Here is a 26306-nt window from a genome sequence, read left to right as displayed (position 1 = left end):
AACCGTCCGAATCCCCCCTTCCTTAGCCCGAAGGGTGGTACGGCGTGGGGGTGGGAAGGAAACGGGAAGCGGATCTTTGTAAGTACATATGTGCACATGTACGACATCTCTCGGCATCTTGTCCCCGCCTACTCAAAACAGGGGTCGCAGTGCTCGACCCCTGGAGACCGAGAAATTTTTCTGTTTCCAGGGATCACAGACATTCACTAGTCTTGGAGCAGGCTGGCACTTTGTCGTCACCCTGTCGTCTCTTCGTCATCTCTCTGTCGTTGCTTGAATTTGCTCCTCTGAAGCGATGCGACGTTTCCAAACCACGATTAGCGATGGATTTCACCCCGCACCTCCAGCAAGGAATCTTAACCGTAGGCTCTCGGGTTGTCATTTTGTCCTTCAATGAGCATAGGGTATGCGTAAGAGTTCGCGTCTCTGAATTTCCTCTGAAGCGAAAGACGTGCCATGAAGCCACATCCGATGCGTGCCTTGCTGCAACGACGCGCCTAAGGCGAAAGAACTCAGCAACATCATCGACGGCCTACATATCAACGCGTTCGGAGTTGGAGGATGGATATACACTGGGTGTGTGTTTCAAGATCACACTTGAACCGTCCGGTCCTAACGAGACAGTCGCGATTATCTTTCTTCGCCGGAGGAAGGTGTCTCGTGTATGGATAAGTCCCACAATGCTCTTTCGGTATTATCGATGCCCGATGATGAGCTGAAGTCGCGGCTCAAGGATTTGAAGCGGAAGTCCATAATGCCGGGGAATATATCGACGCGCCAACTGAAATCGGAGACGGCGGCGCTCAAGGAAGAGCTAGAGGAACTTGCGGCCACGCACGACCAACAGCGCCCGAAGAAAAGACATCGCAAAGGCCAAGGGGGGGCAGAAAACACTACCCCGCGGTCCGGTGCGCAGCATCTTCTAATGGATCTGAACGACACAGTACTGCTTCAGACTTTCATCTCGAAGGTAAAACAAGGCGTCGTCAAGCTACGAAGATCCCCAAGCGGTCGGAACAGCACCACGGGGGGTTCAGGTTGCTTCAGATATCTTTTGGAGTATCGAGACCGCCAGCCGAGTGGTGAAGACGATACCGGCGAGGAACTCGAATGCACACTCAAAAAAATGGCCGACGCCGCCGAGAGTTGCGCCACGGTCAAATCCTCTACCGGCTTCATCTGCCGCTTCATCTCCCCCCTCGTTCAACACCTCCGCCGGCGAATAGACCCAAAATATTCCAAGACCGGCCATTCGGATAGCGAGAAAGGGATGAGAAAGACGGAGGGCGTGTCCGTGGCAATGTGCAGGATTGTGAACGGCTTGCAGAGACATAAAAACGTAGAAGCGCTAGTTGTGCTGAACGCACTTGTTGGTGAGTGAATCGATACGACGTTAAGGAGAATTTTACGTGCTAACAACCTTGTAGAGAGCAAATACAAGGCATCTGCTATCCGTAATATGAGCCGAGAACGACGGGATGCATTTGTGTCTTCGGCCATCGATCAACTGGCGTCGGTCGATCTCAGCGTTCCAAGTCATACTCGGCTCTTCCATCCAGCCGCGTTTGTTTATTGGGCTCTACCAGCCTTGGGACTTAAGTGAGCTTCGACTTCAAAACAAGGCGTGTTTATCTACTGATATAAGCACTAGCTTTGCTACCATCTGCAACTTTCTCGAACTCGACGCGTTTTCGGCAATCGACCCGTCGCTCGAACTGGACGCCCTGGCAGAGGGATGGCTAAGGTCCGAGATACCATTCGCCATGACGATGCCTCTTTCGGAATGTCAAAATATCGCCGGGGTCGAGAACAGCCTGGGGGCAGCGAGTGATGATAGGAGCAGTTCCCCCAGAGTTGGCGCAGGCCAATATACCTCTCTGGGGCCTCCCACGCAATGGAACACGGGTGGCCAAATTTGCAACGGCGCCCCAAGCAGGGTTTCAGCCGCTTCTGAACCGCCGCCGCCTCATCTCGACTTTGCCGGACGGGACCCATCTCCCAACCAGACGACCGAAGTCGATCACCACCTGCAGCGCGCCGGGGCTGCGCCGGCCGGCCTCCTGGCACAGGCCGCGGGTTTATATTCAATTGGATTAATTGATCCGGCTTCCATCCCGATACCCCTATTCTTGAACCCCGAGAGTGGCCAACCCGTCTACGGCGATCGGTATGAGGACACAGGTGTTGGTCGGGATGGTACGCGGAACCTTGACCAAGTATTTGTTGGATACGAGGTGCTTGATGGCGATTTCTCTGACTTTTAAAACTCGGGGCTTGTCTTTTGCTGCCTAACCTGCCGATGCTTCAACCAGTCTCTTCATTCTTCGCCGGCGATATCCTCTTCCGATGCATAACGCAGAAGACTGGAATGTCTTTACCATCCCTTACAATGACTTCTTCTTCCCCCTCTAGAATGATAATATCACCCAGTTGGCATTCAAATGGCGATGGGCCAGCTGTTGATCTGATTTCCCCTGTGATGATTCCCTCCGCGTCTTCGGTAGCTCCCAGGCCAGCAGCCTGCTCTGGTACGGGCCTCCGAACAGTTACGAATATCGAAATCGTTCCACCCGGGCACATCAAGCTGCCACCTTGGATCCATATTATAGTCGGGCCATTGTGTACAGCTCGATTGATGCGAAATCCCCTCTCCGCGGCCCATTCCTTTATCGGCATTGACTTCATGCTCTTCTCGTTAGCACTTGAACATACCATGTCCCCTTGTCAGGTCTTCTACAAACCATTTTCTCATAAATTGCTTGATTGAGCGGTTTGATGAGAGTCAAGGCCGAGCTCCGGCGCAGCCTCAATACGTCTTCCATTCCTTTCACAGGCTCCATGTCGTCGGTATAGTATGTCAATTGCCTAGCCAGCTCTTGGATGCCGCTTGTGACATGGGCGGCATCCGTAGTACGGATGATGAGCATTTGGGGGAAATCCAGACGCTCCAAGTATCAAAAATAGTGGACGGGCACAGTTGCTTTCCGCGAGGACGGGCGAGGTAGATACTAAATTCATGTATGATGTAGCCTGTCACCAAGTTGTTTGGGGCTCTAATTACCCCGCAACAAGCCCTCCGCAGCCCGCGTCGCCTTGCCGTTTTACTTTTTCTTTTTTATTGTTTTCCCCCACATGCATCATCGCTCTCTATGTTGCACAACACAGACACCAAACATCGTCAAGCGCGAGCCCCTTTCTCATATTACTACGCCAACACGGCATCCCTGCAAGAACGACAACTGTGAAACTTGCAGTACACGCATTCCCATATCAACCAGGACGGGCCGTCATTGCAGATGTAGCATCTCCACTCGATTAGGTTGGTGTCGGATTTAATCAGGAAAAATGAGTGTACACATTTTCTCGGGCTTGGGAGTGTCATGATACATGTGTGGGACTCCGAGGCAAGGCGGGCGGGATCTTGACCGTCGTCGTTGCACCTGATATCCAACAACGACAGGTGTTAGTATCCTATGATTTTTAAGGGATCGCATTTTCTTACCGCAAGAGGAATCCTTTTGGTTGCGGAACGAGGTGTCGTGGTACTTCTTGCGAGTGTTTGTAGGTACAATGTCGGAAATACCAATTGAACCGTGTGGGGGACGGCAAGGCATTCTTATATTTGAATATACTTGATCTACAATGCTGCCAGATTGTCTGTGAAACTCGGCCGAATGACGCAGCGGCAAAGAGCTGTATCTCTACAATACATCTATGTTGGTTCATGGCCTGCTCCCCCTTCTCGTAGTTCTCGATCCCACGAGGTGGCCATGTCACTTATCCTACAAAGGAAACGAGAAACTGGATCGCTTCTCTCTGCCGCATTTTTGGCAAATTTGTTCACTTGAACCCCAATTCTTCACCGGTCGTTGGATCAGTCCTCTCCACAACTTGATCTAGGTATCTCTTCTCTCTCCTCACCTCCTTGACCGCCTCTGGAGGGTCCTGCTCAGCTGAGTTGGCTGTCACCTCATCCGTCAGAGGCCCAACCTGCTCCTACGTCTTGTTAGCCGAGCATCTAACTCTGGGGTGCTGGCACTTGCCAAATGGCCCGAAGTGACCTGGCTAGAGCATCTGTCACCCCTACTGTCGGAAGTATCCAGAGCCAGATTGGCCACCCCCGGAGCAACCTTGTCCCGACCTCTGTTTCGGGACGCCTGTCCCTTCTATCAGGCCAATTCAGCCACGTTGAGCAAGCACAAAGTGACTCACTGGGGAGGTGTCGCTGTTCGGCATTACGAAAGGCGAGAGGAATTTCTTTGGGGGGAGGCACACGAATTACGTTGAGAATAGAGGTCAGAATGGCTGTTTCAGTGGCAATGAGAGGCGGAAAGGGGAAAGAGAGGGCATTCTTATACTCGCCAGCCAGCCAGCTCAGATTTGGGTGCTTGAGCTTTCATTTCGATGTCACTCTGCTGTTTGTGGTTCCTGATTTCCTTGTGCATCTTCTCTGGGACATCCCCCTCGCCGAACGCGTAGGACAACAGGCAATCCGGCACTTTCTCGTTACCAATACGCCTGGGCGAGGTGATTGACCACTAAGACATCATACTGGCTTCAGCCAGGCCACGAACACTCGGTCCCCTATCCGGAACCCGGAACTGGCTGCGCGAATATGCGGATATGTATTGCAAGTTTTGCAACATGACACAGAATGTTGTGGCCTTATTCCGAAGCGGTGTCCGCAAGCTAAAGTGCAGGATGAGCATCCTGAACCCATCGACCAGGGCCCGTGAAACCAAATATAGGCCAAGTGTCACCGCCCAAGTCGATACGTTGCATATGGAGCCTAACTCTTGGAATCATTGGAATGTCTTTGCTGGATGAATGCCCGAGCGGACTGTGGCGATGTGGCGATGTGACGATGTGACGATGGGACGATGGGACGATGGGACGATGGGACGATGGGACGATGGGACGATGGGACGATGGGACGATGGGACGATGGGACGATGGGACGATGGGACGATGGGACGATGTTCAGGTATCTATCTAGATCATAGATCGATACGACACCTGCGAACGCCTCCGTAAGTAACGAATCCGGCGTAATGCGGCTCAATAAGAACACAGTCCACCTTTGGTTGATGGAAGCCTTGATAATGATACGATACGAAGGAGCTTTCTCCTCTTCATGAACTAGCCAGAACCGCATTGCCGATGGACCATTCCTGCCCATATTTCCCAGCTACCTATTTCGTTCCGAAGCAAGGGGGGGCGAGGCATCTCAATGCAAGACACCTGAGACACCCGACTACCTCGGTGCAAGACACCTTGAGTGTAAGACACTCCAATGCAAGACACCTCGATGCAAAGACACCTCAATGGAAAAAAACAGCAGTGCCAGATATGGTTAGCGTTCCGAAGCTCGGCCCAGTGGTGAGAGCGTTACACATGGAAGGCGCGTGATTCTAGTTCCCATAGGTAGGTACCTATGTACCTACTCATCCCAAAATCCCAAAGGCTCATTCCGAACTTGGAACCGAAGGGCATCTCAGTGATCCCCCTTGGTCAAAGACAGGTCAACGGAAATAGTACTTTCAAAATGCCTTCTAACCCAACCTCGGAATATATTCAGGCAGAATCTAAAATCACCGAAGCCCTTAGTTCAGTTAGCGGGCATCCTAAACCGAATCTTGCTGAATTGGCGCGCCAATTCGGCGTCCCCTACAATCGCCTTCGATGGCGCTATCTCGGTAACCCTTCGCGCAGCACTCGCAAGCCAGCCGGTAAAAGGCTCACCGAAGTGCAAGAGAGTGAGATACTCAATCGAACCTCTCAGCCTCACCACCACAACCACCACAATATCAAGCAAATCGTAGATCAAATCCTTGAACGCGACCATATTGGCGATGACCCTCCACCCACTGTCGGCTACAAATGGTGCGACCGATTTATGAAACGATATAACCAGCAGTTCAAAGGTAACGTCGTCTCTCCACTTTCTTGAGATGTTCATAAAATAACTAACTACTAAATCCCGTCAAATCAGCTTCTGCTGGCGTTTCCAGTTCGGTAGAGTCTACCGACACCGACCTTGCCCTATCTTCCACGGTCCAGAGCCTCAGCATTGCTCCAACTTCAAAGAGGACACAGAAAGCGGCCGTCACAAATGCACTTCGTTTGACAGCGCCAACTCTGCCAAGCGAACAAGTACAGTTGGGGCAAACGCAAGACATCCCAGGTGGCTACGCTCTGGACCCTGCATGGGGGTATTCAGGTCCCGAGCCAGCAGCAGTCTCACATGCAGGTGACTTTGCACAAGCTTCATCAAGCCTGGGTCAGCTCACCAGTCTCTCCTCCTTCTCGGCCTTCAAAGGAAACTGAATTAGCGAGACCCATCTATATTAGCGGGACACTCCTTTGCCCCTGAGATACACATGCTCCCGCGACGGACTGGGGCTCCCAGCACCGGGGGCGCTATCATCAGGCCGAGCACCCTACGGGTTAGAGCAACCCGATTCGCTGACACCGAATTCATTTTCCAGCCCAATCATAATGACGCACGAGGGTGCTTCTCCGACCCGCATTCACCGTCTCCACCTCGGGCTCTGTTGGTCTCTGAGAAGCTGTTCCATAATATCAAGGCGCGCTGGACGGGGGGAACCATAGACACGGACAAGGCAGTAGAAGAGGCCTGGAGAGCGAGGTGGTTAAAGGAACGGGACGGCAGAGCAATCACCAGGCCGGCGGACGACTTTGACCATCAGCGGGAGACGCTATTCCGGAACGAAACCCTAAGGAGGCATGACGGTCTCAGCAAGGCGAAAAGCTCACTGCTCATTCAAATCCGGACGGGAGCAATAGGCTTACGGGACTACTTGTTTACACGGGAAGTCCCGGAGGTTCTGACGCCTGCCTGCGAGTGTGGCGAGGGACGAGAGACTGCCGAACACCTGGTAGTGTGGTGTTTGGCCCCACCGTTGACTCGAAGATGGGAGAGAACTGGAATTCGGACACGACGGGACTTTTACTCAGTTCTACACGGTATCAATCCCACGACTGCACGGCTTGCGAGGAGGATCCTCGACTGGCTGATGGACTCGGGGAGGCTGCCGATGTACAGCTTGGCCAGGAGGCTCGAGCTGGAAACGGCGGCCTGAAGCGCCCCCGTTCGGAGGCCAGGAGGCCTCTTCTCTTTGTATACGTAGACTCACCAGAACGCATCGTTCCTTGATTGTTGGTAGGGGTTTTTCACCCGGCCCGGGAGGGCACGGTTTTCCTGTACACTAAATAGCAGAGGGTCCGGCACGCCCTGAGGCATAGCGGAGTATGAATAATAATATAATATCAAGGCATACTTCGAAAACTCCTGTCGAAGTATGAATTTCGATGACTGTGGGGACCTCCTCACTCCAAATGGCGCCAAGTTGGATAATGCCCTATGCAACGATTTTGACTCGTACTGCTTTACTGCTACGATGCTCCTAGAAAAGGGGTTACATGTCGACTTTCGCCGCGCACTTTCCAAAGCCTCGGTTCTTGTCGAGCCAATCCTTCGAGCCGAGCATCCTCGAACCTTAGCCTGCTTTCTCGAAGTGTTCATCCACCTCATACAAACCGGGCTCCCCGAAGTAGTTTCTGTATTCCTTAACTACATCAAAGGAATGTCCTCAAACGTCACCAGAAAGGGGCATCCTTGGGGTCAGATATGTCGTCTTCTCGGCGAACTGGATTCGGAATCTCTCGACCAGGCCATGGCGCAAGTTTGGAAATGCACTACTGATATTTTTGACAGCGAACTCGGAACGTCCAGTCGGCTCGCTGTGTCTGCTCGTCTTGATTACATAAAGCGCGTGGTTACAGATCACCTCGAGGAAGAGCGGCTTCTACGGCATATCCTTGCTCAGTTTGGCGGCATTCCAAGACTCCCGACCCCGCGGGTGATGCTAAACCTGGCGCACAATATGAACAAACAGGGACGCCATGACGAAGCGGAGGAGATAGCGCTGGAAGTCCTTTCGCTCCTTCACGGATATGAGATGTATTCTTCGAGAATTGCCGAGAGGGTAGAGTCTCTGAAAATCATTTCTCGCAGTCAGTTTAACCAAGGGAAGACTCTGGCAGCGGAGCAGACCATGCGAGACGCGATACGGATGATTGTGGACCAGTGGGGGTTACAACACTCTTGGGTCCCTGAATTCATGAATGTTCTGGAGGGCTGGCTTCGAGTTTGGGGTCGCATGGAGGACGCCAACGCACTACGGAGATAAATAGAAGAGCTGATAGGGAAGGATGAAATTGATGAGTAGCTTAACAATACAACTCACCCCATCGGGAGAGGTTGATTCTGAATAACTGGTCCTTCGGTGGCTGCAAGTTAGAAGAAGAAGGAAAGAAGAAGGAAAAGTAAAAGGAAGACAAAAAGGAAGATAGATATGTTTTACTTTCTATCGTTTACTCTGGCAACCGGAAGCGGGTATGCTGCATTACTCGGTGATAAAAGGATCAACCACCGCTCCACCTTCCACCAGAATCACCTCATCAACTCTGTCCATGGCATATTCGACCCGCTTCCAAGTCTTCAAACTCCCGGTACTTGTATCGAGCTCCCAAACCCGCGCTCGTCGGTGATATCGCTTTCCGCCATACGATCCATATCCCCCAAACCCACTGCCACCTCCATAACATAACCAAGGGCCAAGCCGAGGGGTTTTGTCGCCATCCTGCTGGGTTTCTTGTGGCAGCAGCGCGCAAAAGTCGTTCACATGATCGTGCCCGCAGCCCAATGCTGAGATTCCTTCCTTGACCAAAGCGTCGTAGAAATGGGAATTGAATGTGGGAGTTTCAGACGGTTCTCCCCGGTGGCCGTTGCGTATACTGAGACGGCCCTCACGGAACTCGGGAAGAGGGATGTGGAGAAAAACTAGAGACAAATGGGATTGGCTGTCTTCATCGCCTTTCTCACGCGCGTTTCGCTGCGCTTGGGAAGTGTCCGGGAACCAGTCAATTTGGCTTTGCTTGATAGGGTCGTAGTCGGGATTGCGTATCTCGCTCGGTATTTGGCCGTGCGAATCCAGGAAGTATAGAGCCGATAACGGGAGTTTCGAAGGCGCGGGAGCCAGCACCGGAAGGTAGAAGTTGCCTATGCCGTCAACATGCTCTGGGCCTGGCTCGCAGAGGCTGAAAGGCAGGTTCTGGAGTATTGACATCTGTGCCATGCCTGTAATATAGTCAGCAAGAATGAACACCCCAAGACCCAGCTTATTAGGGAATGCACAACCATCTTGAGCAAAACAGTCTGCTAAGTACTTACGTGACAATGCGTGGGTCCCCTCACTATCGTGATTGCCAAAGACGGCTGCGAATGGGATGGAACGCTCGATGATAGGAGCAACCACCTTGAAGAGGGCGGACTGACTGTCGGGGATGTCGTGGTGCAACTGATCTCCGGTGAAAATCACAAGATCTGGCTTCTCGGCATCCAAGATCCTTCCGATGAAGTCGACTGTAAGCGGGTCGGCCTCGCTCTCTGGCAGATATTTCCCATGGGCATCCATAGCATCTTTGCATACCCCGACCCCGGTGACCATGTGCGTGTCAGAGATTTGGACAATCTTGAATGTGCCATCCTCCCCGACTCTTAGAGGTGCCTGAGTACCTGGCCTCGGCTTGGCTCTGCCGTGGAGCACGCTCAGCCTTGCAACCGGTACCTCTGGCTGGGCGTTGAGTTGGAGCGATGATCGCATGAGAGCCCATTGTGGTCGTGGGTCGACGGCATCCACACCAAAGAGGACGTCCACCTCTGTGACGGCCTGGTCGATCTTGCCGGAGAACTTGTTTCTTAGCGCCCAGATTCCGCCAGGTCGACTCTCCCAATGACCCGAGCTGGGAGGATCGCCGACTCTGATGTCCATGACCACCAGGTCCTCGGCGGCAAGCTCTTCCTCGTTCACTAGCGCCACATACAGCCATGCACGCTGCTGTGGAGCTGTATGTAGGTAGAGCTCTTTTTCGATGCGATGCCATGTTCGTGGGTCGGGTCCATGGGCGGGAAGTGTCGGGGGGAAGATGCAGACGGTCAAATCGGTGACAACAGCCATGGTATGGGAAATGAAAAAAAAGTAAAAAAAAATTGTTGCCGTTTGGAGACACATTTCCCGAGAGGAACAGAAAAGGGATGTTGGTAAGGAATTGGGCGATGCACGATAGGCGGGTGTGCCAGGGTTGGGGTTTATATAGGCAGGTATGGTGGAAATCCCGTGTCATCGCACCAGCGTGCCAGCGTGTTCCTTGACAACCTTAGGTAACTAAAGTGCGTGTCAAAAAGTGTTGTTCTATTTACAGGGTTACTCGGTCAACAGTTTATACCTGGCTTCTGTAGAAAGGCCTCGACGTGTTTTACCGCCCAAGTACATGTCCTTTCCTTTTTAAAAGACAATCACAGGGTACACATGCTACAGAAACATGGAAGTGATTGGAAAGCCAGGGCATTTGGGTCTAGGAATACCTTCAAAGAGCCTAAACTGTAAGTAAAAGATTCAGGTGTTATGGGGGCGGTTCTGCGACGACAATATGACTAGTTAAAGGGTGTGGTTCAAGAGGGACTGACTGGACCCGATCCCAACTTGGGAGGTTGGGGACTGATCACGGCTCGAGATTCCACAATACAGAAAAGGGGCTCGAACTCCTGTTAAATTCATAATTCTCTTTATTACCGAATTCTCCCGTTCTATCCTCGTTAATAGCTTAGTTGGCACATCATCCCAACGGTGAGAAATAAGACGAGTCTACGAGTAGTAAGTCCAAGTTGCAACTCGGGCTGGTCGGTGTAATGGGTGCCGAGACACCCTGGATGGGGGTTTTCCCCAATTCACGGTAAATTACAATGCACAATACGTTGATGTAATTTTTCTGCTTCTTTCTCCCCTAGTCCCTGTGTGACATGGTTGGTAACATCACTGTAACATTTTCCCCAAGCTACTTTATCAGGAATAACCTAGGTCTGACACATGCGCTGCCTACTTCAAACTCATCGAGGATCACCAAGGTGGGTAATCCGCGGCTTATAGCATAGGTTAGTACTTCTTTTTCTTTTCCCTTCTTTTTTTTCTTTTCTTTTGCTTTCTTTTCCTCTTCTTTTGTCTTCTTCTTTTTTTCTTTTTCTTTTCTTTTTTCCTTTTTTTCTTCTTTTTTTTTTTTTGGTTGGTGATTGACGATTGAAAGCCTTTGTTGTTCATGGCCAACTCTCGGTTCGCATCCGAGCAGTACACCTCGGAAGAATTCGTCGAGAGTGCCGGCGCAGTTTTGTTCCGTCTCTCTTCCCGGGAGATCTGTGTGCTTCGTCTCTTGGAGCGTGACGAGTATGTTCTGGCCAAGGGGCGACGCAACTGCGGCGAGGGCCGCCAGGCGGCAGCCCTGCGCGAGGTCACCGAAGAAACGGGCTATGCCTGCCGCCCTCTTCCCCTGGACATGCACACTCGTGCCCCGCCAGCGGTTGAAACCGAGCAGGTGGATGACCGGGTCCGGCTTCACACTCGCGTTTGCGAGCCGTTCACCCTGCAAATCCGTCGTCTGGGTGAAGGTCAGGTCAAGCTCATCTGGTGGTTTGCCGCCGCCGTGGAGGAAGAGATACCGCCAATGGATCGGGAAGCACAGGAGAAGGACAGATATGCGGTAGAATTTTACAGCTACACGGATGTGCTGGATAAGCTGACGTTCCAGATGGATCGGGACATGGTCAAGAAAGCTATCGAACTTGTCAAGAACACATACGCGGAGTGAAACAAATCTAGTGGAGATAGAGTCTCAATCTATTGTTACTTAACACGGCGCCTGCGCACAGCCGTGTCGTATGCACCATCCAACAGCTCAGAGAAAAGCGGAGGGCGTGGTTTTATAGGCAATCCCCTTAGCCTTCAACCCATTCAGCACATCGTCGACCTTAAACGGTTCCAGTCTCTTCGCCACCGCCGGCGCCGGCGCGCCGGGCTGCTTGAGGGTGCCACACGCCTGCGTCAGCACCTCGGTGACGGCGGCCTTGGTGGTGGGCGCGGTCTTGGCCTTGGCGGAACAGAAGTCGATGCCTAGCTCCCACTCGCACAGGAAAGTGCCCGTGTAGTTGGGGTCGTGGTACGCCATGCGGTTGGGCAGGCTTTTCGTCAGTTGTTTTGCGGTGGAACAACTCCCATTGCCCGGCGCCGCGTTGCAGGCGGTGCAGTATATGCGGAGCTTGTACTCGTTGGGGAATTTGGGTGCTGGCGGCGGCGGCTCCGGGGTGTTGACCTTGGTGCCGGGGGGGATCCGGCCTCTGCGCTTGAGGAAGGACATCATGAAAAGTTGCTGGTGGCGGTTGGGGTTGGTGTTGGGATACGTAGTCTGGTTTCGAGTAGATTTGAATTGGGTTTAGAGTTATAAAGTGTGGGGACTAAAATGAAACAAGACTATCCGTAGTTGTGCTACTATGACACCTCTTATAGAAATGACAGATTCTTAATGTTAGTTGGGTAGGTACGGTTGCTATAGGCTACCACATGGCCGACCAGATGTCGCATCTTGGATCGTGCTGATACGGAAACATTTTGTGGCGTGTCAGCCGATGAAGTCCGAGTTGTCAGAGGTTAGGTGATTATTATATCGTTTTCTGATCATTATGTGGAAGCCTGAGTCAGATGTGAAACGCCGTTTGAGAAGCAGGTCCCAAAGGCGGCCACAGGGTGGGAAGGTGCCGAGTGGTCGGACTTGATCCCGTCTGGGTCGAGGTTGTTTGTATCGTTGAATTACATACACTTCGGAATCACGTTCTGATTTTCACATGTAAATTGTAAATTACACTTTCTCCAACTGCCTGCCCCTGTAACTATCGGACCAACGGGTCCCTCGGTACTGTGGGGTTAATAGCTCCACACTCCCCGCAGTCTTGGCCGAATTGACCACACATGCAGGACGGATTGGCAACTGCGTTCGGGATATTCCCGAGACGGGTTGTGTATTCAATCAGTTCCTGACTTTGTTCTTTCGCTCTCAATCCGTCTCCCTCGCGCCAGCCACCCTGATGAAACGACCGGCTTCTCTTCACCTCGGCATTCTAATTCCCTCACACTAATCTCACATATCCATACTTATAAGTTATAAGCTACATTCACCCAATTTTGAAGCCATTGGAGAAATCTAGGTACCTGTACCCACACACCGCTCACGTCACTTGCTGCGTCATCTTGTAGCTTTTTGCCATTCTTGACATCGAATTTATCCCAATATCTTCGGCACGGCCCATTTCAGAGACTGTTCAAGATGGCGCAATTAACAGGCGTCGAGGTTGCCAAACACAACAAGTCCAATGACTGTTGGGTCATTGTGCATGTACGCCGCATTTTTTCCTCCTCGACAGACCACCACTGATGGCCCATTCTAGGGGAGGGCATACGATGTCACAAAATTTCTACCTGGTGCGCACTCCAGACGTCTCGTAAATCACGCCAGAGGCTTACAGTCATAGAACACCCGGGGGGGACCAAGATCATCCTCAAATATGCGGTGAGGCTCCCCTTAGCAGTTGACGTAGACCCAGCTTTACCGTTGCTGACCCCCATAGGGTAAAGACGCGACCGAAGAATTCGACCCGATACACCCCCCTGACACCCTGGAAAAGTACCTGCCTAAGTCCAAACACCTCGGCCCGGTAGACATGTCGACGGTGGTTAAGGAGAAGCATGCTGAATCACCGGAAGAACAAGAGCGGATGAAGCGCATCCAGGAGATGCCCCTCCTCGAGCAGTGCTACAACCTACTCGACTTCGAAGCCGTCGCGCGGAGAGTGATGAAGAAGACGGCGTGGGGGTACTATTCCAGCGCAGCCGACGACGAGATTGTGAGCCAGCTTCACTCACACACTATACACACCGTGTCCTCATACTAACCCCAAACTCAGACGCTCCGCGAAAACCACTCGGCCTTCCACCGCATCTGGTTCCGCCCGCGCATACTTATCGACGTCGAAAAAGTCGACTTTTCCACCACCATGCTCGGCACCCCCTGCTCCATCCCCTTCTACGTGACCGCCACCGCCCTTGGCAAGCTCGGCCACGTCGAGGGCGAGGTGGTCCTCACGCGGTCCGCGCACAAGCACAACGTGGTCCAGATGATCCCGACCCTCGCCTCGTGCTCGTTTGACGACATCGTCGATGCCGCCGCGCCCGGCCAGGTCCAGTGGCTCCAGCTCTACGTCAACAAGGACCGGGCCATCACGCAGCGCATCGTGCAGCACGCCGAGAAGCGCGGCTGCAAGGGTCTGTTCATTACGGTCGACGCCCCGCAGCTCGGCCGCCGCGAGAAGGACATGCGCATGAAGTTCACCGACGAGGGCAGCAACGTGCAGAACGGGCAGGCCACCGACAACAGCCAGGGCGCCGCGCGCGCAATCAGCAGCTTCATCGACCCGTCCCTGAGCTGGGCCGACGTTCCCTGGTTCCGCTCCATCACCAAGATGCCCATCGTGCTCAAGGGCGTGCAGCGGGTCGAGGACGTCGTCAAGGCCGCCGAGGCCGGCGTACAGGGGGTGGTGCTGTCCAACCACGGGGGGCGGCAGCTCGAGTTCGCGCGCTCCGCCATTGAGGTGCTGGCCGAGACGATGCCCGTGCTGCGCGAGCTGGGGCTGGAGAACAAGATCGAGATCTACGTCGACGGCGGCGTGCGGCGCGCCACCGATATCCTCAAGGCGCTCTGCCTCGGCGCCAAGGGCGTCGGCATCGGCCGCCCTTTCCTGTACGCCATGGCGGCCTACGGCCAGGACGGCGTCGACCGTGCCATGCAGCTGCTCAAGGACGAGATGGAGATGGGCATGCGTCTGATCGGCGCGCGCACCATTGCCGAGCTGAACCCCGGCATGGTGGATGCAAGGAGCTTGTTTAACCACGCCTCGCCGCCCTCGGACTCGCTCGCTCATGCTGTCTATGACCCGCTGGTTAACCCGTCGCAGAGGCTGGCTGTGACGGGGGAGAAGCCGGAAAAGGCGAAGCTGTAGATGTAGGGGCTGGTTTTGGGGCATGTGTATAGAAAGTGATGCAATACATCCCATCCTTGTTGGATAAACCCTGTTGGATAGAGGGGTTAATTGTCATTTCTACAAAATTATTTACTCCTCGTACCCAGGAACCTGATAGCTCAGCGTTTGGAGGCGATGCGATGGCATTGTTGCTGCCAGCCTTCCACTTCCAAAGAGAATATCAGGGGGGCTTAGGTAGTCGACCTTGTGACCTGGTGTTTGTACAAACATGGGCTGCTTCTTTCAAGACTGCACAATGCCGCATTGATATGCAGGAACTCGGTATAAAGTGCAACTCCCCCACCTAAATATTTCGGGACTCAATGGCAGTAGACAGACAACTCTCTTACTCAGCTGAAGTCAACTCTGAAACTAGTTAGTGTACACTTGACTTCAGATCAGGGGAAACTCGCTTGTCCTCGGCCTTGGGCCCCCTGTTTACTGCTTCACACAGCCGGTGACGTCAGGTTCGGCCCACAGAAACGTCCCATATCAGGTCACGGGCCACCAAATCAAATCACTGTGGCAGCTGCATGCCTGTCATCTTGATAGCGATCCAGATCCCCGCGCACAGCCTCGAAGGTGAAACCATCTTGAACTCCGGTGTGTGCAACATCGAGTGCAACAACAAACCCGAACACCAACCAAACGTTAATTACACAAAACAACCAACCACAAGAGTATCCACGTGCGCAGGGTTATTTGACCTATTCACGCATGCATTTGTGCGCGCGCACATTGCATCGCATCAACCGCATGCGCGCCGTTGTTGTTGTCGCTGTCGCAACCAACCGATCGACATCGTAGTTGTCGCTATCGATTACAAAGACAACCCACACCATGTCGTCGTCACTAGAGGCTAAAATCGTGGTGCTCGGCTCCCAGGGGGTCGGCAAGACGTCGCTGGTGATGCGATACTGCAAAGGCGCATTTACGCCGTCTCAAATCACGTCGACCGTCGGTGCTAGTTTCCTGACCAAGCGTGTTGTTGACACGGATACCGACACGGTTGTGCGCCTGCAAATCTGGGATACTGGTGCGTTCATTTTCCTCTCCCTCCTTTACCCCGCGATACCGACCCCCCCACTCCCACTTGTATTCCTTCCCCCTTCTTACTTCCTCCATGTTTTTCACCCACCCACCTACCTTCCCACCACCTTCCCACCACCCCCCAATCCTCACCCGCCCAGTTAACCTAACCCGCATCCCCGCCCCCTCCAAACAGCCGGCCAAGAACGCTTCCGCTCCATCTCACGGCTCTACTACCGGGGCGCCAACGCCTGCATCCTCTGCTACTCCATCACGGACGCGGCCTCCTTCGCCGAGATGGGCGTGTGGCTGACGGAGCTGCGGCGCAACCTGCCGCCCGACATCGTGCTGCACGTCGTGGGCACCAAGGCCGACCTAGTCGCGCGCGACCCTTCCCGCCGCGAGGTGCCCTTCGAGCGCTGCATCGCCTACGTCGCCGAGAACCTCAACCCGGGCATGGGCTCCACCCCGCCCCCCACCGCCGGCGGGCCGTCGTTCTCGTCCACTTCCGACACCCCGCAACCCCAACAACCATCCTCCTCCTCCGGCGGCGGCTGGCTCTCCCAAAGCATCAGCATGACCAACACACCAACCCCCACCCCGGGCCCCACCGGCGGCCCTACCAGTGGTGGTGGTGGTTGTGAGCCGCGCAGCCCGAGCAGCAAGCGGTCGTCCGGGTTCTGGGGCCAGGAGGTCGGGTGGGACGCGTGCCACGAGATCTCGGCCGAGTCCGGCGAGGGGGTGGAGGAGGTGTTTCGCGTCGTGACGCGCAAGCTGGTCGAGCAGGACCGCAAGATGCAGGCGGCCGTGCTGGCGGCCACGGGGGCGATGGCCAGGGGTGGGGATGGGTTTGGTGCGGGTGGTGGTGGTGGTGAGGGAGGGGGGTATGGTTCCGGGTGGGGTGGGGAGGATGGGTATGGCGGTGCTGGGGGTGGCGGTGGTGGTGGGGGTGGGTATTTTGATGGGAATCCGAGGGGGGGGTTTCGCGTGGGGAGGGATCGCCGCAGTTGGTTGTTCTCGCCGGGGTTTTCGCCCGTTATTGGTGGGACGGCGGAGGAGGAGGCCGAGTGGGCGCGGAATGGTGACCCCAGGGGCAGGGGCCGGAGGGGCTGCTGCTGATTGCTTTATTCATGTACTGGCCGACTGACTTGCTGGCTGCTTGGCTGGTGGGTTAGTGGTATACGGTCGCCGGTAACATGACAGCAGCCGCCTACACAGTCGGTTGAGAGGAGGCAGGGCAGGTTGGGAATGGATGATGGTGGAGGGGGTTTATGGGCAAACGGATGGGACGGGATGGAAGGAAAGGGGCGGGACAGGATGGTGCATCATGATACCCATGATTAACCGGCTCGGTCGATCAGCTTTTTTTCGTTTTGTTCTTTCGCAAAGGGCGCTGGGTTGGCTTTCCGGAGGGTGAGGGTTTGAGCGCTGCATATCGGGCGAATTGCTTGGGTTGGTGGGTTTGGCTGGCGTCTTGTTTGGGTTTTGTTATCTAGATGCATTTGGCACGGCCGGAGAAGGAAGGGGCTTGGTTTTATGGATGGCGGGCGTCTCTTGCTTTTTGCTGTTCGGGACGGGACATGGCAACTTCTAGGAACCGCTTGCCAATGAGGGATGATGGATGACACGGGATTCATGTTAGTAGTACTGTCTGGCACAGAAATCACTCATAGCGAATGGGAACAATGGTGCGTTAAAAAAAATATTCCTTGCGGTTGATGGGGTATCAATGGCCGCCGCCCAAATGCGGTGCTACAACTGGTCCATGGCGTCTGTTGACCGCCGATCTCGGTTGAGGGGGATTCCAGACGAGAGGGATGTCCGTCCCCCCATCCGTCAAGGCGAAAAGCGCCCGTCTATTGGCACTTTCGTCCTGGAGAATAACCTCCTCAGCCCGCCGCCTTTCCCTCCCGGTGTTTTTGGTCTTCCGAAATCGAGGGATATTTTCGGCCGGAGTGGTGGCGGCGGTGGTGTACTTGTGGTATTGGTATTGGCATTTGATTTTGCAGTCGGGGGACGCGGGAAGAAGAAATCCTTCTCCGGTACCCTTGGTGGTTCTCCGTTGATGTCTATCCCGTTCGTCTGTGGTAGGATGTGGTCTCGTGGCCGAATCTTCTCTGCTTCCTTCTTGCGTTCCCTTTCCCGTTCTCGTTCCCGCTCCCGCTCCAGCTCTTTCTCCTTCTCCCTCTGCCGCTGTCGCTCTCGCTCTCGTTGGCGTGCCCTTTTGAGCTCCATTTCCCTCCAAGCTAGCCGCTGTTGTTCTTCCTCCTGTTCTCGTTCCAGTTGCCGCTGGCTCTGCTCCAACTCCTGCAGCCGCCTTTCCTCGTCTTGTTTCCGCTGCTGCTCTCGTTTCTGGAAAAGCAACTGCTGCTGTCGCTTCTCCTCGTCTTGTTTTCGTTGTTGGTCGCTTTCTCCGAACACTAATTGCTGTTGCTGCTTCTGCTGCTGTTGCCCGTGTTTCTGCTCCTGACTGACCCGTTCCATTGTTTGGACTTTCTCCTGCACTTGGTCCTTTTCCCGATCGCCGCCCTCGAATATATGTTGCTGGTGGATATACTGCGCATGGTGCTGCCTCTGCTCTCGTGAAGGTATCGGGCGGTCTGGTGGTTGATGTTGGGATTGATATTCGGAATGATGAGATGATTGTTGTTGAGATGGATGTTGGTATGTTTGGTCCGGCTGATGCTGGTATCCACGCTCCGGTGGCCCGGAGGAAGTCGCACTTTCAGATCCCTCGTCCGCCCAATCGCGGACTTCATCATTATTGACAACTACATACCAGCGTAATTCCTCGCCTTGCTGTAATTGATCGCGAAGGTTCTCAAACCATCCTTGGCCCCCGGACGGAGACTCCCCAGATGGGATGGATACGGCAGGGTGGGCGCTTTGAAGCTGTTTCTGCTCGTACTTTGCGATCTCGTCGATGATCGAACAGGACAAGTCGATGCGCACGGCATAATCGGCCACGTAAGCGTAGGGCCGTGAGACGGCAGTCAAGTCGTTTGGATCGTACTCCTCAAGAAGCTTGATGGCAGACCATGACTGAGCGCTGAAGTCGTCCTCGGCCGTGATGGAAGCGCTGCTGGAGTCGTCGGTGGTCCCAGGAAGGGATCGTAATGGTTGTTGATGGTTTGCACGGCTCTGGCTACGGCTTTGATGAGTGCTCTGACTTTGAGAGCGATCGCGGCCGCGGCTCTGGCTGCGAGCTTTAGTTGAGGCGTTGGAGGAATTGGGAGCACGGTTGTGGTCGTTGTCGTCGCCACTATCCAGTTCCCGCGTGGGAGTGTAGCGGCCCCTTTTAGGGCTGCAGTAGGGAAGGAACTCAAAGACCTCGTAGAAGGACTTGAGGATGCATTGTGAGCTTTTGGCGGGGATTATCCACTCGGGGGATGCGTCGTCGAGGTTCTGTAATATCACATACACCCGCACACTCCGCCGCTGCCAGCGGAAGCCGTGGCAGAGGTATGTCGGCATGGCGAATCTCGGTCTCGGGTGGGTTTTCCAGGGGTAAATAATGTCAAGTCCGAGTCTTCCTATCCATGACAAATACCGTTCCTGACGATGCTCGTGAAGGTCCAGGAAGGAACAGGGGAGACACGGTCGGAACGGCGCGATGGTGGACCTTAATGCGCAGAGCTCTGCCTAGGCTATGTCGCTATTGCCGAACCAGATTCGGTTCGTTAAGCGCATTCGCACCGCATCTGGGTGCGACCACAGATGTCAAAACGTGGATTGTCGCAGTTGTCAAGCAGGGGAAGGGGCTTGCATACGACGCCGAGCCAAGATCAGAGCACGGTTTCCTCGTGTAGCTGCGAAACTGCAACTGCCTTTTAGGTTTTGTCCAAATAGAAAGCCGGGGTTTGCGCCGCAGTGATCAGACCGCTCCTCCCGCTCCTTGTTCTTCACTTTCTTCTTTTGGTGTCATCGAAGGGAAACGAGAAACCAATATGTCAATCTGACAATCGGATAGCGGCGGGGCAAGGGTTCACTGTGTTGCGGGGTTCCCGCCGTCGGGTGTTCTGCCGCTTCTGTGGGGAACGCGGGAGCAGCGTATAACTGGTGTAATCGATTTAGCAGTGCCGGGCCGCTCGGGAACCAGTTTGGGGGTCCCAGCTTCGAGCTTGCTGCGATCGTTGCCCAAAATGTGGGAATTAATTTACGGCAGCATCTGTCGGTATCAGCGCCTTGACCATGCATGCAGGTGGCTTGCGTCTTTGTGTCAAACCTGATAACAAGAGCTCCATCCCTGCATCGACTCCAAAAGTCGTCTGGTCTAGGCTTGCGCCAAGTCAGCCCTAACTCAGGCACCTGGAGTGGGCGGTGTGTTTCGACCTCGGACGATGGAAGTGCCCGTTTCTGGCTGCATCCTCACACGGGCACTCCAGTGCGTCTCTTGAATGAGTTGGGAGAAAGCGTGCCCGGGGTTTTTGACCCAGCCCTCAACAAGCTTGGAAGCCCCCCATGTCGTTGAACTTTTCTTCCTTTCGAATCGCGGTCAGTGCTGCAAGCTTGCTGCAACCTGACAAGGCCTTGACGCGGGCCAGTCCTTGCCGCTAACCGAATCCCGTAGTCGCGGCGATCAAAGTCTGAGCTGAACATCTTCTACAGGAAATTGATCGTCGCCAAAGGTTACTTGCCAGTCACGCCAGTATCCAATGAGCCTAACCACACAGATTTTCAATCGCGAATGGCGGCCCGGACAGTCCCTGGTATCAGGCTAGCAGCTGCTGGTCTGCCGTCGATCTACCCAGGTTAGGGATGGCGACATGATGATGGAGTGGGGGATGGCGTTCGGGAAGAATGCAGGCTGTGAATGTGCGACATCGCCGCGGAGGGTAAATCTGCATGGGGAGATCGTTGAAAAGTCGGGATCACCCACTTGATCTGATCTGAGTCTTCTCTTCTACCCTTGGCGGCCATTTCAACTTCTCTCAAGGATTCCACAACATGGCGTCTTTTGTGCGGTCTGTCCTTGGCCTTCTTTCGAGCCGGCCCGAGGCAAAGGCTCGCCCGGACGAAGAACAGGCAGCAACAACAACAGCCGAGTCTGTTTTTGGATCGTCAACGTTGCCGCCGAGCCACACCCACACGGGCAACCGCATCCCCGCCGACGATGCCCTGACGCTCTTCCGGCTAACACTGGGCATCACAGCGGCACCCCATTTGGGGTTCAGCCTGTCCGCCCACCGCCCCGCCGACAACGTCGGTCTCTACGCCCGCGTCGTGCGCAACGAGCAGACGGCAAAGAGCAGCTACAAGATCTTCTCGCTCATCATCAACGCGTGCTACTTCCTGCAGATCATCGTCGCCGCGTCGCTGACCGCCATGGGCGCCGCCAGCGCCAACAACAGGGCCATCACCGCCTTCGGGGCCATCAACACCGTCATCGCCGGCTTCCTCACCTACCTCAAGGGCTCCGGCTACCCGGCCCGCTATAAGTACTGCGCCGACGAGTGGAAGAAGGTGCGCGAGTTCGTCGAGCACCGCGAGCGCGACTTCTCGCTCGAGAGCTGCACGCTGGATGTCCACGAGGAGATCGACGTGGTGCGCGACATGTACGAGACGACCAAGCGCGACGTCGAGATCAACAACCCGGAGGCCTACAACGCCAAGACCTCCGCCGCCCCGGGGCGGTACGACATCGGCGTCGACAGGACCAAGGCCGACGCCATCGCCGGCAAGCTGCGGGGGTTCGACGACAAGCTGCGGAAGATGACGGGCCACGCCACCGCCGCCGCCGGGGGCGTCCAGGAGAAGTCGGACGACGTGGCGGTCAAGCTGCGGAGCCTGGAGGACTCGCTCGCCAGGATGTCGAAGCAGATGGAGAAGACGGCCGACGACAGCCGCGACGCCGCGCGCAGCGCCGTGGACAACGCCGTGGACGATGTGGAGAAGCGGGCCCTGGCCGAGTTCCGCGGGTTGGGGAAGGCGGCCGTCAGGGGGATGGAGGAGTACCGGCCGCGCGCGCCGCGCGAGGTCTCCATTACCGTGGCGAATCGTGACGACGACGGTCCGGGGAATGAGATTGAGGTCGTGGGCAAGAAATGACACGGCGGGCGCAACTTCGGCTGGATTAGGGACCCCTCAGGGCCCGCCGCGGTGGTGGCCACGCATGGACGGGCACGCCGACTTGCTGTCGCCGCCCACTTGGTGATGATTGTAAATACTTTTTTTGGGCTAATAGTGACGGATGGAACCATAGTAATGAGAACGATACCCATACTGTCAAGTGATGCGATGATGATGAAAGATGAGTCCGCTATTCCATACAGACAACGTGTGCCGTGGTTTGGACTGAAGGCGCAGGCTGAGGATGACGTGGAGTTGGAACGTAGGTAATGGGAGAAGTGAAGCTTCATTTGGAGAAGCTTCGCAGGGTGGTCACTCCGATGGTTGTATTTCTGTCGTGGTTTTGTTTCCGTCCTCGTTCATCCTATGTTTCCCACCCAACTCTTTCATATATGCAAAGCAACAACAAAACCCCGAACTTTTTATCCCATCCATCGCCTTCCCTTTTCCCTCTACTCCCCCGCCACTCCCGCCGTCGCCTCAACATCATACTCCACCTCCGTCCTAATCACATACTTTGCCCCCCTCCTCACGCCCGTCCCCTCATGCAACAGCGCCCCCCTCGCATCCCCATGCGGGAAAACCGCCACCCCGCCCATGACCGGCCGTACCGGATACGCATTCAACACCCCGTCCCTCGCGCTCGGCAAGAAAAACGTCGTCTCCCCGCCCTCAAACTCATCATTCAAATAGATCAAAAACGTAAACAAACTGCTCTGCTTCCCCCCCTCCGGCGACGCATCATACACATACGTATCATCCGGCAAGACCCCACTCGGCGGCCACGCGCCGTCGATATGCGCGCGGTACTCGGCGCCGGGCACATAGCGGTAGACGCGAAAGCGGCGGTTGAGGCCGCGCACCAGGCGCCCGTCGACGGTGCGGGGCACGAAGGGGGCGATGCGCGCCCAGAGGGTGTCGTGGAAGGGCGGGTCGACGACCCAGTAGAAGTTGTGGGCGAGGACGGAGACGTCGCCGTCCTCGCGGAGGGGCGCGTCCGGGAGGAAGGTGGCCGTCTCGCCGGCGGCGATGATGGCTTGGCATTCGGCGGGGGAGAGGACGCCCGTGGCGAGGGAGAGGTTGGGCACGATGGGGTGGTGGTGGTAGGTTATGGGTGGGGGGGCGGGTGACAGGGGGACGCCGCCGGGCTTGGTGGTGTAGAGGATGGCGTCGTGGTGGTTGGGGGGCTTGCGGAGGGGCCCGGGGGTGGTTTCGATGACGCGGAGAGATTCGTGGAGGTTAGGCGGGGCAGAGAGGAAGATGGAGCGGTCCAGGACGGAGGCATGGGTTTGGAGGATCGGGGTGGAGGACAGGGAGTGGAGGTCCCAGGTTTCTTGGACGCAGATGGGCGTGGAAGAGGGGTCGAAGCGGGCGGAGGGGTTGGTGTCGATGACACCGCAGACGCGGAGGACGCCGTCGAGGACGCTGATGAGTTCCTTGTCGCGGGCGGTGCGCCCAGTGGGGGTTTCGTCTTCGAGGGTGCCCGTGGAGACGCCGCTGATGACGTCGAGGTCGCGCACCCAGCGGCAGAGGGCGCCGAGCTTGGGCGATTCGCCGCGGATTCTCATCTCGGCGAGGAGGACCTTGGCGTCGGTGAATTTTCCATCGGCGAGAGCGGCGGTGATGCGGCCGGTCAAGTTAGAACTGGCTCCGGTGCTGTTGAGGCCGGTCGGACATGCTTGGCGGAAATCCCAGACGGCGACGCGGAGGTCTTTGCAGGCTCGGGATTTGAGCAGGGCGGGGTGTTTTGCGAGCTCGGTGAGCGTCTCAGTCGTGATTTCTAGCTCCTCTGGTGAGACAACGGCGTGCACACTCGTGGGTTCGCCACTGTTTGGTTTGACGCCGTCATCGCTGCCGTGGTCGCCTTCGAGCGGCGGCGTGATCGGCTTGTTGGTCGTTTTGACTTGCTTGTTCGGAAGGTTGCTGGTTAGGTCATTTTGCTTTCTCTTCTTGTTTTTGTTTTTCGACATGGTCGCGGTTGTGAGTTGTGGCTTGGTTGTCGTGAGGTTCATTTTTTATAGACTCGCCTCAAGCAGCTAACCACTTAGAGGCTTGCAGGGATACGGTGCGGGGGAATCCGCTCGACGGCTCGGTGCCGAACGGCGCCATGCGGCGAGGTGGGGCCGCTGTGTTTGAGCATGCTTAGGTACCTATGCGACGGCGGGCCTACTTCACTTCGTAGCATCGCCTGCCATCTCACAATGAAGGTACAGATCTCCGACCCCACCGACAAACAGGAAACTGCTCATATACCTTATATACACTCCAAGGTATTCTCATCGACGATAGGTATCACATTGACCGCAATATCGTCGCGGGAGGTTTCGGCCTCGTTTATTCTGGTGTAGGAGCAACTGCGAGGCGCAAAGCTGCGTCCACCCGTGACCTGTCACCAAATAACCGTGGTCAGCGACAGCACCCTACTTTGGCATCATGAGGAGCTGCGGGTGTGTTTTGGAGGCGCTGACCTCTCAAACTTCGAAGGTTTTCGTGGTGTTGTAACTCATCAGCAGTTAGTTCAACCCCAAGGTAATCATTCAGTCTTTGGCCCGTTCCGTCCCATTGCAGACATTTCAAAAGATTCAGTATCATGATACAGAAATTCCAGGGGGTCTGGAAGCGTTCAACCGAGACAGGTGACAAGAGGCTTCCGAGATCTATACAGAGGGCATCAACATCCGTCTACAGCAATCTGGTCTTTGTAGATCACCAGCCAGGCATCGACCTCAAAAATCAAACCTATGCTCCAACATAACCGCATCAACGACTACCACGACTCAACCTTCATCAACCAGTCCAGCGGCGGTTCCCGCTCGTGTCCGACTTCTGGTAGCTGCACGACAACATCGCGGGCGATGGCACGTGCGCGTTTGGCGCGCGTTTGCAGAATATCGTGCCGGCGAAGGCGGGGAATGGTGATATGCGGGATTTGATCAGAGATTTGATTAATCGGTTTAGTGTTTGGGTTGGTCGGGGGCCGGGGCGAAGGGGGTGATGAAGTGCCAGATCGTGGGGGCCGCGAGGAATGCGAAGACGGAGTGGGGGACTTTTCATATATAGGTGGGTTGGATGGTGGTCGTGGCTTGGGGTTGAGGTTGAGGGCAGTGGTGTCTGGTGGCTGGGGTGATAGTTTCATATTGGAGGTTGGGGACGAGGGGAGGACTCTGGCTACCTATCTCCCTAGCTCAGGCTACCTGGTACGAAGGGGTGCTAAGTCTTTTCAAGGTCTAGAATGGTTGCGTGTTGGGTATGGGAACTGGTTGATGGATGCTCGAGTGTCAAATATGGCTAGGTATTAACAATTCAACATTATGGGCATACACCGAGGCTGTTGTCGCAGTACATAGGGTGCCCCTGGCCTTTGCCGAGCAAGGATGTCCTTTTGCTCAGCTGTTTAGGTACTCGGCATTGTAAATCAAGTATAGATCACACTGAACGGTTGGCCGTAAGTTCAAGACATCCATGGCATATACCTCATCTATTTCAGATCAAACAGCAGGTTATCGCGAATTATCCATTACGTCGTCAATCTCGGCACAATCCAGTTCCACTACGGATCATTCTCCTATTAACGTTGAATCTTCAGAGCCGGGTTGATATGAAGCTCTGGTACGGGGGTCTCAGTAGTCTTGATAGATATATCATCTTGAAAGGATCAACATATCTACATCGACCTCAGCATGTTCTTGTTGTATCTCCACACGACTGCCCTGTAACACACGCACTCCCTTATGCTGGTTGGTGTATTTAAGCGAAAAGTCCTGAAGCATTGGGTGCTGGTGATATCCTCATAGGATCGCAGGAGTAGTACGTATTATTAGACAGGAGGAAACCGGGATGAAACTTTGAGGGTTACGTCTGAAAATGGACTTAGAAATACGGAGACTATGACAGAGGAAAGGGGTTTAAGGGGAAGCTGCACAACACTTAATCCTCATTCATATCATCACCACTTACAAGTTCTGGAACACCGATTGTTTATTTTCCAATGCTTGTTTTCACTGATAAAGTTTTATTGAAGCTACCTTGAAATAGATGGCCGCTCACTTCAGGAGCGAGGCTCATCGCGGGCGCTGCCCCATCCTTCAATTAATAATCCGTGCCGTTCGGAAATGGTGATCAATGGCCCCATCCTTCGATGTCAACACCAAGTTGTCGTTCATCATCAACATAACCATTTATTCCCAAAACTACCCCACAAAGCACATAGAATTTAGTGTAACTT

At 54.8% G+C, this 26306-nt stretch overlaps 9 protein-coding genes across 9 annotated transcripts; 5 read left to right on the top strand and 4 right to left on the bottom strand.

The window, feature by feature from the left end:
- Positions 1-274: 274 nt before the first annotated feature.
- Positions 275-2284, top strand: F5144DRAFT_230034 (uncharacterized protein). Its single transcript, XM_066783218.1, has 4 exons — positions 275-576; positions 625-1373; positions 1428-1599; positions 1652-2284. The coding sequence occupies exons 2-4, from the start codon at positions 665-667 to the stop codon at positions 2262-2264; spliced, it is 1494 nt and encodes a 497-aa protein (XP_066642866.1). The 5' UTR covers positions 275-576; positions 625-664; the 3' UTR covers positions 2265-2284.
- A 6145-nt stretch (positions 2285-8429) lies between these two features.
- On the bottom strand, positions 8430-10043 carry F5144DRAFT_489667 (Metallo-dependent phosphatase-like protein; the record flags this gene model as incomplete). Its single annotated transcript, XM_066785747.1, has 2 exons — positions 8430-9163; positions 9257-10043. 2 exons carry the CDS (start codon positions 10041-10043, stop codon positions 8430-8432), a joined length of 1521 nt encoding a protein of 506 aa, XP_066642865.1.
- An 895-nt stretch (positions 10044-10938) lies between these two features.
- Positions 10939-11724, top strand: F5144DRAFT_532672 (uncharacterized protein; the record flags this gene model as incomplete). Its single annotated transcript, XM_066786971.1, has 2 exons — positions 10939-11017; positions 11167-11724. Exon 2 carries the CDS (start codon positions 11179-11181, stop codon positions 11722-11724), a length of 546 nt encoding a protein of 181 aa, XP_066642864.1. The 5' UTR covers positions 10939-11017; positions 11167-11178.
- Positions 11725-11746: 22 nt separating this feature from the next.
- Positions 11747-12707, bottom strand: F5144DRAFT_572023 (uncharacterized protein). Its single transcript, XM_066788861.1, has one exon. It carries the CDS (start codon positions 12271-12273, stop codon positions 11812-11814), a length of 462 nt encoding a protein of 153 aa, XP_066642863.1. The 5' UTR covers positions 12274-12707; the 3' UTR covers positions 11747-11811.
- Positions 12708-12888: 181 nt separating this feature from the next.
- Positions 12889-15362, top strand: F5144DRAFT_572022 (FMN-dependent dehydrogenase-domain-containing protein). Its single transcript, XM_066788860.1, has 5 exons — positions 12889-13302; positions 13355-13388; positions 13439-13476; positions 13535-13810; positions 13871-15362. Exons 1-5 carry the CDS (start codon positions 13234-13236, stop codon positions 14960-14962), a joined length of 1509 nt encoding a protein of 502 aa, XP_066642862.1. The 5' UTR covers positions 12889-13233; the 3' UTR covers positions 14963-15362.
- Positions 15363-15823: 461 nt separating this feature from the next.
- F5144DRAFT_547787 (putative ras-like GTP-binding protein) lies at positions 15824-17131 on the top strand (the record flags this gene model as incomplete). Its single annotated transcript, XM_066787495.1, has 2 exons — positions 15824-16019; positions 16209-17131. 2 exons carry the CDS (start codon positions 15824-15826, stop codon positions 17129-17131), a joined length of 1119 nt encoding a protein of 372 aa, XP_066642861.1.
- A 581-nt stretch (positions 17132-17712) lies between these two features.
- Positions 17713-19904, bottom strand: F5144DRAFT_229830 (uncharacterized protein). Its single transcript, XM_066783215.1, has one exon. The coding sequence runs from the start codon at positions 19484-19486 to the stop codon at positions 17849-17851; it is 1638 nt and encodes a 545-aa protein (XP_066642860.1). The 5' UTR covers positions 19487-19904; the 3' UTR covers positions 17713-17848.
- An 817-nt stretch (positions 19905-20721) lies between these two features.
- On the top strand, positions 20722-22297 carry F5144DRAFT_229844 (uncharacterized protein). Its single transcript, XM_066783216.1, has one exon. It carries the CDS (start codon positions 20960-20962, stop codon positions 22058-22060), a length of 1101 nt encoding a protein of 366 aa, XP_066642859.1. The 5' UTR covers positions 20722-20959; the 3' UTR covers positions 22061-22297.
- A 236-nt stretch (positions 22298-22533) lies between these two features.
- On the bottom strand, positions 22534-24051 carry F5144DRAFT_602511 (uncharacterized protein; the record flags this gene model as incomplete). The annotated part of the gene is made up of 1 exon (XM_066791210.1): positions 22534-24051. The coding sequence occupies one exon, from the start codon at positions 24049-24051 to the stop codon at positions 22534-22536; it is 1518 nt and encodes a 505-aa protein (XP_066642858.1).
- Positions 24052-26306: the final 2255 nt, after the last annotated feature.

The sequence above is a fragment of the Chaetomium tenue genome, assembly GCF_020726465.1.
Source record: "Chaetomium tenue strain MPI-SDFR-AT-0079 chromosome Unknown F5144scaffold_4, whole genome shotgun sequence".
In the NCBI taxonomy this organism is placed as follows: Eukaryota; Fungi; Ascomycota; class Sordariomycetes; order Sordariales; family Chaetomiaceae; genus Chaetomium; species Chaetomium tenue.
This window is presented reverse-complemented; position numbering and strand designations above follow the sequence as displayed.

Excerpts from the sequence above, each read along its gene's own strand:
- F5144DRAFT_230034 (XM_066783218.1), top strand. The coding sequence starts at position 665 with ATGGATAAGTCCCACAATGCTCTTTCGGTATTATCGATGCCCGATGAT. Across the intron at positions 1,374-1,427 it reads TGTGCTGAACGCACTTGTTG|AGAGCAAATACAAGGCATCT; the intron begins GTGAGTGAATCG and ends ACAACCTTGTAG. Across the intron at positions 1,600-1,651 it reads CTACCAGCCTTGGGACTTAA|CTTTGCTACCATCTGCAACT; the intron begins GTGAGCTTCGAC and ends TATAAGCACTAG.
- F5144DRAFT_572023 (XM_066788861.1), bottom strand. The coding sequence starts at position 12,273 with ATGATGTCCTTCCTCAAGCGCAGAGGCCGGATCCCCCCCGGCACCAAG.
- F5144DRAFT_572022 (XM_066788860.1), top strand. The coding sequence starts at position 13,234 with ATGGCGCAATTAACAGGCGTCGAGGTTGCCAAACACAACAAGTCCAAT. Across the intron at positions 13,303-13,354 it reads ACTGTTGGGTCATTGTGCAT|GGGAGGGCATACGATGTCAC; the intron begins GTACGCCGCATT and ends GGCCCATTCTAG. Across the intron at positions 13,389-13,438 it reads TGTCACAAAATTTCTACCTG|AACACCCGGGGGGGACCAAG; the intron begins GTGCGCACTCCA and ends TTACAGTCATAG.
- F5144DRAFT_229830 (XM_066783215.1), bottom strand. The coding sequence starts at position 19,486 with ATGCCGACATACCTCTGCCACGGCTTCCGCTGGCAGCGGCGGAGTGTG.
- F5144DRAFT_229844 (XM_066783216.1), top strand. The coding sequence starts at position 20,960 with ATGGCGTCTTTTGTGCGGTCTGTCCTTGGCCTTCTTTCGAGCCGGCCC.